Below are 9,978 nucleotides of genomic sequence, written 5' to 3'. Positions count from 1 at the left end.
GTGTATCTCGTGCCAAATATTAATCTTCCTTTGAGCCGAATAATATTCGCATTAAAATACACACATCTATAAAGGAACTTGAGATGCACCAAAATTATTGAATTTATAATTTTTAAACTAAATTCAAACGCTTGCAAGCAAGTCGTTGTTAACTTTTTTGGAGTACAGTGGCTAGCCAACGAGTCACTGGGTTCGCGTACCTCGCGAACTCAGTAAGTCGCTGAATCCTGACGGCCAGTCCAATAACTCCCCAGCAAATCGCAAATTGCTGACTCCTAATGGGATTCTTTATAATTTTTCCAAATTCAATTTTAGACAAAAATCGACAAAACCCAAATTTTGATGTTCCCAAGATCAAAACTAACAAACATAAATAGCCAAAAACAACGTCAAAACAACACGACAAATCCACAAAACATAAACTCTAAATTTTATAGATTCACATAAAAAGTAGGAGCGGAAATCCTAATATTTTTTTTTTTCATAAATAAAAGAAATTCATGCTAAAACATAATCCAGTTCTCAAATCACCAAATCCGTATATACTAATATACCTAATCATTCTCGATGCAAACAATATAATCAAGAATTAAAAAATCAATTCATCATCAAAACCATAACATATGCAGCGGCGTAGCGGCGGTGAACTTGATTTTCATAAATCACCAATTCAAACAATTCACCAAAATATTCAGTATGTGTGCATAATGAAAATCACAAATAACCATATAACATGTGCATATCCAGGAAACATAATAATTTTAAAAAAAATTAATTTTGGAATCAACGTGAAGTTTCCAAAAGCAATTCACGGTACCGAGCGGACAATTCTTCATAAACAACCAAAACAATTCATGGTTAAGTGAATTATCAATCACGATATTCATAAATACGACAGCAATATGTAAACATGCCAAAATGCCCCAATAAAATCCATAAAATATAAACCCTAATTTTTATGGATTTACAAAATTAGTACTACTTCCGTCCACGAAAATTCATCCCGGTTTGACCGGGCACGGGTTTTAAGAAATGTAATGGAAAGTGAGTTGAAAAAGTTAGTGGATTGTGGGTTCTACTTTTATACATTAGTTTTATAATAAAATGTGAGTAGGAATGAGTTAGTGGAATATGGGGTCCACTACCAAAAATAGTAAAAGTGAAATGAGACAAATTTTGGGGGACGGACGGAAATGGAAAAATGGGACAACTTTTCGTGGACGGAGGTAGTAACAATTAGGCCATCCACATCCCTGTCTCTTATCCGTCTTTTAATCGTCTCATCTCTTCACTATTCATGGGCCCCACTGTACTTTTCACCTCATCTCTTAACTAAGAGACAACACTTGCATCCCCCTCCATCTCTTAACCATCTCATCCCTTAACTATTCATTCAATTTCATTTTTTATTTTTAATTCCAACAAATTCAATTAATAAAAACACACTTCATTAAATAAAATAAAAATTACAATTTAAAAGCCTAAAAAATAAAAAAATACATAATTTAAAATCCTAAAAAATAAAAAAATGCATAATTAAAATACTCTAAATTAAACTATAAAAACTACTCCGCCGGCGAATCATCCCCCGAAGTCGGCGGTGCACCCAAGTTAGATCGATCCCGAATACCAAGTTGAGCTTTCAGATGCTCAATTCCGTCCATATGGGCTTCAAATTGGCAAGGATTCATTTTTGAAATGTCAGCCATCGTGGCGACCAGGTACATGGACATTAGGCTGTTGTAGCCCGTGCCCGTGCCGGAGCCCGAGCCCGAGCCCACCAGGCTTGATTCGCCGCGGCCCCTCCTCCTCCCTCTCCCTCTCCCCCTCGTTCTCGCCGCCTTCGCCGCCTTGGTCCCTTGCGGCCGACGCCGTGAACCGAAAGAAGACCCCCCTGCATCATCGGTTAGTATGCCCTCACGTGAGGTGTTGCCTTCACCGCCATCACTAGACGAGTAGTGGCCACGCGCCGTTGTGCTTCGTGCGTTTCGAGCCCGACTCGACACCGCCAGCCCACATTTCAAGGTGGTGGACTTACGACCAAACATCGACATGCTTGAAATCTTTACCGACGTCGTCTTTGAAGATCCGCAACGTCGCTCTCAGAATGTCGGCTCCACTGGCTCCGCTTTGATAATTCGCCTCTTTTGCCCTGTATTTCGCGCAAAACTTTTTGACATCTTTGTCGGATCGGTCCCAATGACTGCGGAGCATCTTCACGTTGCGGGCAAATGTGTTCTTCGGCCTTCGTGCGTTGTAAACTTCGGTGACTTTTTTCCAAAAAACACTTGTGGGTTTGTTGATTCCCGACGATAAGATCGTACGAGACGCTGATCCAAGCGTCGTACAGAGCCAACGTCTCCTTTTGGCTGTATGGATGACGGCTGCTATTCCCCACAACCTCGTGGTCACCCTCTTCCTCCTCGGCATTGACGCCGATCCTGCCGGAGCCTCCACCTATTGCTATTGGCCAGTCGGGCAAAGTGAGTTCAGGCGGCAAAAAATTCTCCTGAATTTGGGATAATCCCTGATATTGCCCGTACCTCTGGGGGGAGGAGGGACGATAGTATGCATCCACATCCAAATGTGGTGTTTGGTACGCCGGCGGAGTCGTCGAGGCTTGGGTGCCCGGCGACGAACCGGGAGTACCTAAAAAGCTGTACATGCTAAGCCAATCGTCGAACGAGTTCAAGTCGAGCCCGCCGGAGCCGCCGCCGCTGGAGTTTCCTTCGCCGGACATTTTTTCAACAATTGGAGAGAAAAGAATAGATGAGTGTAGTGTTTGTGTGTAAAATGGAGAATGGAAGAGGAATAGAGTATTTATAAAATAATAAAAGAAATTTTTTTTAAAAAAAATCGACCGTTTGGCAACGGTCATTTGACCGTTTAAAAAATTTTTTTATTTTTTTTGAATTTAAATTTTTTTTTTTTTACGTCATAATTCCGACGCCCACTCGCGGGCCGGCGAGTGGACGTCACGCCATCCGCCAGCGCGCGCGTCGTCTCGCTAGCTCGAAGCCGGCCTCGCCGGCACGCGTCGCGTGACGAGATGTCGCGTCTCGTCGAGACGAGACAAGCGTCGCAACGCTGTCTCGATGCTGTCTCGTCTTGTAGAGACGAGACCGAGACAGCATCGCGTCTGCGATGCGGATGCCCTTAAAACCTTAATTCTCCTTTTCTCAATTCTCAGAGAATCATCAATAGAGTGGCTCTTATACCACTTGTTGGAATAATTGAAAGAACAATTACATAAAGCCCTCAAAGCTCTCTATGATGATTAACCGAGAACGACGGAGAAGGAGCATAAACTGTAGAGCGGAAGCGTACCTTGATCCATAAGGGATTGAAAAGCGGAATTGCTTTGCAGCGGCTATGGATCTTCTAAACGATCAGAGACATTCTTTGCGATAATCTGCCGAGAGAATACAGAGATATTGAATGTTCTTCTGACGTCTGGGGACCATAACCCTAACTTATATTTATATTAATATAAACCCCTTTATTTTCTATTCGGTCCCCATCAAATAGAAAATCTCATATGGTATCTACACTTATTTCCATAATAAAATGAATACACTTTAGCCCAAATTTTAATATTTATTAGATCACTTTAATTGGACAACTGAAAGATAGTCATACACATTGAATTAGTCAAGCCTAAATTTCTAACTATATATAGACCACAAATTCCATTAACTTATTTTAGTTATATTCTATTATAAATTTATACTCTAGGACTCGATCTAAAAAAATTCTCCTACTTATTTTTTAATTTTTAATACACATTCTCCAACTTGTTTTTTAATTTTTAATAGAAAATGAGTCAAAGTAAGACACGTAACAAAAGATCAATGAGATCATAGTATATAAAAAATCAAAATCATAAAAATAAAAAATTATTTTTTGAAAAAAACTAATTTTACAAATACCTAGCCTTATTCTCAATTTTGCATAAAGTGTAGTTTTTATTTTATTTTCATAATTGAATTAAAAAAGGGAAAGGAATGAAAGAATCAGAAAAATATTTGAAACACTAAAATCTAATTGTAAAATTTGAATAAATTAATAGTTTAATAACTACTCTCTCCATCCGAAAAAAACTGAATCATTCTTTGGGCGACATGAGATTTTATGCAACTTTATTTTATGCATTAAATGAAAAGAATAAAGGAGAAAGAGGGAGAGAGAATAAAGTAGAGAGAAAGAAGTTTATATATTTAGTAATAGATCATCTTGGTTGGGACAAACCACAAAGAAAAGTGAGTCATCTATGGAAGAAGTAATAAATAATCTCTTCATTTCCTCATAGTTGAGGCGAAATTTTCAGCACGGAGTTTAAGACAATGATGATTAGTGTGTTAAGTAGATGGATAAAAAAATATGAGAGATAAAAAGGTACAGAGAATAGAGAAGAGAGAATAAAGTAAGAGTGAGAAAAAATGTTAATTATTACTCCCTTCGTCCCACTCAAGATGTCCAAAATTTGAGTGGCACAGGAGTTTAGGAGGAGTTGTTAGTTGGAGTAAGTTAACAGAAAAATATACTTGAATATTTATTGAGGAGAGACGAGAGATGAATTTATTTAAAAATCTAGAAGATGGACATCTTGAGGGGGATAAACTAAAAAGGAAATGTGAACATTTAAGTGAGACGGATGAAGTACTGTATCTGGAAATGACTCAACTATGAGAGAACTTTCCAAAATGGAAAATGATTCAACTATGAGGGAACGGAGGGAGTAGATTTTAAAACTATAACGTAAAACAGAATTAATTTACAAAAGTTTAAGAATTTATAAATAAATATAAAAAATTAATCAAACAAATAAGTTTTGGAATTAATGACTCTGTCATGACATGATTCAGCCAAATAAAACATGGCTTCAGAGCCTCAGAGGTGGAGTATATATTTGTTCTTAGTATTTTATATTTCGAAATTAGTATATAAAACCAAATTCCATTTGGTAGCTTAATTGCATGATTCAAGAAGGGTATTCTTAAACGGGGACTGTCAAATGACAATGTAAATTACACAACGCCCTTATAATGAGATATGAACAAGCCATCAAGATATATAGAGCCGTAGGGGCTCATATATTATGATATAATCACTCATAAAAGTTTGGACCTATCGTGGATACAGTTCGTCATTTTTTTTCTATGGAACACTGTAGGTTAAAACTCTTAAAATCTTGTTCCACATCGGTTTGCTAACGATCCTAGCTCATCTGTATAAGTATGGATAATCCTTCCACTTACAAGATCTTTTAAGGGGGTCTTGTAAGGGGTGAGTAACTCATTTCTAATACCGTAGTTAATACTCTTTCACCTATTCACCTTAATAAAAGAAATTTGTTCTAGTATTTTTTAAATGTACTTGATCCTACTTTGATGTAAGCTCTGCTTGAAAAATATCCTTAAATATATAGAACTTTTTTATATAGTATTCTGAAGGATCTAATTTAAATGTTTAAAACTCTATGAGAACTAATCCTCTTTAGTTTTATCAATTCAACGATGATGAGAAGTTGGACAAACACTAGTTTCAAACATAGTGGAGTCTTGTAATTTCAAATTTCTAGTGTTGATATAATTTTTCTGTATAAATTTCATTTAATTTCTGTATTTTAGAGTTATGTGCTTGATGCCAAGCACCAAAAAGTAGTATATCCAATAAATTACCAATATCATTATATTGTTTGATAAACCCAACTCAAAAAATAACTATTTGGAGCTTGATGCCAAGCTGAACTCATTGGATTGTAATGCACCTTGAAAGAATTCGATCAACCAAAGCGGAGTAGTATTTAATTTTGCACAGTGAAGATTGCACAAGTACCAGTGGACTACTAAATCCAGCTGTATATGATTTGTAAAATATAAAAGATAATGTAGTCTCTTATATTTGACGACAAATTCGCAAACATATCAATAGGGAGTAAGTTATTACTCTCAGACTAATACTTTATAGTTTCTTACTTAAAAAAATATAGTCCTATTTGTGGAGGATGTGAGTTCTAATGACAAATTTATAAAATAAAAAGGAAGGAGAAAAAGTAAGTAACTAAGAAAAATATAGAGAAAAAGTAAATAAAATATGAAATAGAAGAAAATAAGTAGATAAAATATGAGAGGGAAATTTTTTATTTTTGGAAATAGGACTATTTTTTTTATAGATATTCCAAAATTATAAAATGAAACTATTTTTTTTTATAAATGGAGGGAGAACTTAACATAGAACTACAAACATAAAAGGTTTGTTCAGATAAGAATGTATTTATGTGTGTGAGAAAAGATTGATTTTTGAAAGTCCAGCTAGTTATCTTATGTACTAGTATGAAAATTAAAGAATGGAAAAACAAAAGATGAACTTGGAGAGGAAGAGACAACACAATACTGTATATAAATAGCAATTTGTCGCATCGAAAATAAAAGTAAAGACGAAAAAAGATGATAAATACAATTAATATAAGCCCAAGATCTTTCTATTTCCCATCGCTCTTATCCATATCTCCTAGTCTCGTTGTGCTTGTATTACAATTCATACTATTGATAATAATGTAGGTATGCTAGATGATACTTGCTCCCTCTGCCATTACTAAGTACTAGTAACAACTTCTAATGTTACAACAATATGAAAGATTTTAAAAAAAAATCATTATGGCTAGAAAGTAAAGAGGCGTATGTAAGATTATTTTGGACAACTTTTTATACTCGAAATATAGTACTGTAGTAATAAATCTGAGACATTAACTTTGTTTAGTAGTAACTACTGCCTCCGTCCCTGAAAATTTGATACAGTTTACTATTTTGGTCCGTCCCTGAAAATTTGATACATTTCACTTTTACCATTTTTGGTAGTGGATCTCATATTCCACTAACTCATTCCTACTCACATTTTATTATAAAACTAATACTTTAAAAGTAACTTTTTCAACTCACTTTTCATTACATTTCTTAAAATCCGTACCGGATCAAAGTATAGCAAATTTTGGGGGACGGAGATAGTAATAAGTAATACTCCTCACTGCATATCATTCACTTCCTATCATTCAAGATATCCACTTTCCCATTTATTTCACTCAACATATCAATTTTCAAAAATAAATCTCCCTCTTCTTTTTTTTTCTCATTAAAATATTTAATATAATTATTTTTTCTTTATTTTCTCTATCTAACATTTTTTTTTAAAAATCCCATATCAATTAAGAATATAGGCATTTTAAGTGGGACTTAATGCGTTATATTGCTAACTATTTATATTACTAACTCTGCTAACTCATTAATGCTATGTATTAAAAATTTTAATACGATGATATTAAAATGTCAACACGTAATATCAATACATTATATTAAAATTTAATAAAATGATATGTTTACATTTCATTGTAATCGTATTGTAATCACGCCCCTAACTTATTAAATATGATCGTGTGTATGAAGATGAGAGTATATAGGGGGATTCCTTAAAGTCGCACCAGTGAAATTCAAATCTTACACGGAGACCATTTTTGTCGTCTAGTTCTTTTGTGTGCAGACTGCAGAGAACACAGGTGGTGTTTGTATTTTGTGGTGAGAAAGACGCGGCGATAATCTTCATCCTCCCTCCGCCACGTAACCCCGACACGTGTACTCATGCATGGCGCGTCCGAAGCATATCTCCAGCAATATATATAACCACACCAACAGCAACACACTCACACTAAAACACACAAAATGAGTTATAAAGCCATCTGTTTAGCTTTGCTGCTTGCCACTGCCACAGTGGCCCTGGCATCCCAGGATCCGGAGCTGCAGCAGTGCAAGCAACAGTGCCACTCCCAGCGCCACGCCGACGACAAGCAGATTCGACAATGCGAAGACCGCTGCGAGGATTACCACCGCAACGACAGGAGCCCCATCCAGAAGCTGCGCGAGTGCAACAGAGACTGCGAGCGCCGCCAGCAAGAGGAGCGCCGGCGTGAGGACTGCCAGAGGCGCTGCCAGGAGAGGTACGAGAAGGAGACCCAGAGCTACGACCAGAAATATCAGAAGCAGACCACCAACAACCCCTACGTGTTCGAGGATCGCCATTTCGTTACTGGAATGCAGACGCAGCACGGTCGCCTCCGCATTCTCCAGCAATTCACGGAGAGGTCTGATCTGCTCCGCGGGATCGACAACTACCGCGTCGCTGTGCTTGAAGCGCAGCCGCAGACGTTCATCGTGCCTTCGCACTTGGATGCCCAAATCCTTGTGTTTGTTGCCAGAGGTAATTAATTACTACTCTATCAAATAGTGGTTTATAATTTCATGATTTGAATGTTGCTAATTTTTGTGTAATTATGAGCAGGGAGGGGAGCAGTGAACATGGTGCGCGAAGAGAGGAGAGAAAGCTTCAACATCAAACAAGGGGATATATTCAGAATCCACGCTGGAACGACGACGTATTTGGTCAACCGGGACAACAATGAGAGACTTGTCCTAGTCAAACTCATCCAGCCTGTTAATACTCCCGGCCAGTTTGAGGTCTCAACAACTTCCAAATATCCTTGTTTAATAGTAGCTTGGATTTTGATTCATATATTTATATTTTTGGTTTTTATCCGTAGCAATTCTACGGAGCTGGAGGGCAAAATCCCGAATCATACTTCAAGGCCTTCAGCGATGAAATTCTTGAAGCTGCTTTCAATGTGGATGGACAGAGGGTGAAGAGGCTATTCGGGCAACAGAGACAAGGAGCGATCATCAAGGCGTCGTCGGAGCAGATACGCTCGATGAGCCAGCACCAAGAAGGCGGCATCTGGCCGTTCGGCGGGGAGTCAAAGGGCACTCACAACATCTACGACCAACGCCCCATCTACAACAACAAATACGGGCAGTACTACGAGGTCGAGTCCTCCCAATTCCGTCAGCTACGCGACCTCGACATCGCCATTTCATTCTCCAACATGTCCCAGGGTGCCATGACTGCTCCCTTCTACAACTCCAAAGCCACCAAGATCGCTGTGGTGGTGGAGGGCGAAGGCTACTTCGAGATGGCATGCCCCCACCTCTCCCAATCTCAGTCACAGAGGCAGAGGCAGAGGCAGAGCCGCGGCAGCGAGGAGGAGGAGGAGGAGGAGTCTTACAGGCCGCGTGGTGAATCCACCACCAGCTACAAGACGGCCCGGTCCCGGTTGAGGACTGGCACCGTGGTGGTGGTGCCGGCGGGTCATCCTTTCGTGGCTGTTGCTTCCAACAACCAGAACCTACAGATCCTGTCCTTCAAAGTGAATGCTGACAACAACGAGCAGTTCACTCTAGCAGGGAAGAGGAATGTGATGAACCAGCTGGAGAGGGAGGCCAAGGAGCTGGCGTTCGGGATGCCGGCGAGAGAGGTGGAGGAGGTGCTCCGTAGCCAGAAGGAGGAGTTCTTCTTCGAGGGACCAGGGCGAAGAGCCGACGCATAAGGCCGTTAGAGGCTGCCGGAATTTTGAGCTTGGAAGTTGATGTGTGGTGTGTAAATTTTAGTGTGGGAAACTACTACTCTGTATATGTAAGATCCGCATGAATAAAAACTCTGAGCTCCGGCATCTCTTTGCTTTATTTACTATGTTCTCATCTACTCCTATCCCACATCAATCAATAATTCGTTTTACAAGATTGTTGTTGCCCGAATGCGCGTAGCGCCTCTGGCCATAGAGGGATAGGTTGTGCTGTAACGAGCCTGAGTTCAAATTCAGTTGTTGTGTAGTTGCTTCCATCTCTCATGTACAAGCGTGAGGTCTTAGGAGATAGACTTTCATCTAGTGGGTTAAGATCTCCTTTTTAATGGGCCAGTGGTTAAGGCTTCTTCTTTAACGGGTTACTGTTTACTTTGATTTAACCTTCTCATATGATGTGGGTCGTAGTGTGGGGGCCGCCAAGGCGACGAAAAATCGCTTTTTTTTTGCCGCAATAATTCGTTTTATAGATATTTTTTATTTGGGCATTTTATAGTGTAGAAATATCTTTTTAG

At 38.8% G+C, this 9,978-nt stretch overlaps 1 protein-coding gene across 1 annotated transcript; it reads left to right on the top strand.

Moving 5' to 3' along the window:
- Positions 1-7,688: 7,688 nt before the first annotated feature.
- Positions 7,689-9,566, top strand: PAP85 (cupin family protein). The gene is made up of 3 exons (XM_048104357.2): positions 7,689-8,250; positions 8,332-8,507; positions 8,591-9,566. Exons 1-3 carry the CDS (start codon positions 7,716-7,718, stop codon positions 9,428-9,430), a joined length of 1,551 nt encoding a protein of 516 aa, XP_047960314.2. The 5' UTR covers positions 7,689-7,715; the 3' UTR covers positions 9,431-9,566.
- The last annotated feature ends 412 nt before the right edge of the window (positions 9,567-9,978 follow it).

The sequence above is a fragment of the Salvia hispanica genome, chromosome 6 (assembly GCF_029641045.1).
Source record: "Salvia hispanica isolate PSC_SH4W2 chromosome 6, Shi_PSC_v1, whole genome shotgun sequence".
Taxonomy (NCBI): Eukaryota; Viridiplantae; Streptophyta; class Magnoliopsida; order Lamiales; family Lamiaceae; genus Salvia; species Salvia hispanica.
The sequence above is the reverse complement of the archived record's forward strand: the minus strand, read 5'-3'. Positions and strand labels throughout refer to the sequence as shown.

Excerpts from the sequence above, each read along its gene's own strand:
- PAP85 (XM_048104357.2), top strand. The coding sequence starts at position 7,716 with ATGAGTTATAAAGCCATCTGTTTAGCTTTGCTGCTTGCCACTGCCACA. Across the intron at positions 8,251-8,331 it reads CCTTGTGTTTGTTGCCAGAG|GGAGGGGAGCAGTGAACATG; the intron begins GTAATTAATTAC and ends AATTATGAGCAG. Across the intron at positions 8,508-8,590 it reads ATACTCCCGGCCAGTTTGAG|CAATTCTACGGAGCTGGAGG; the intron begins GTCTCAACAACT and ends TTTTATCCGTAG.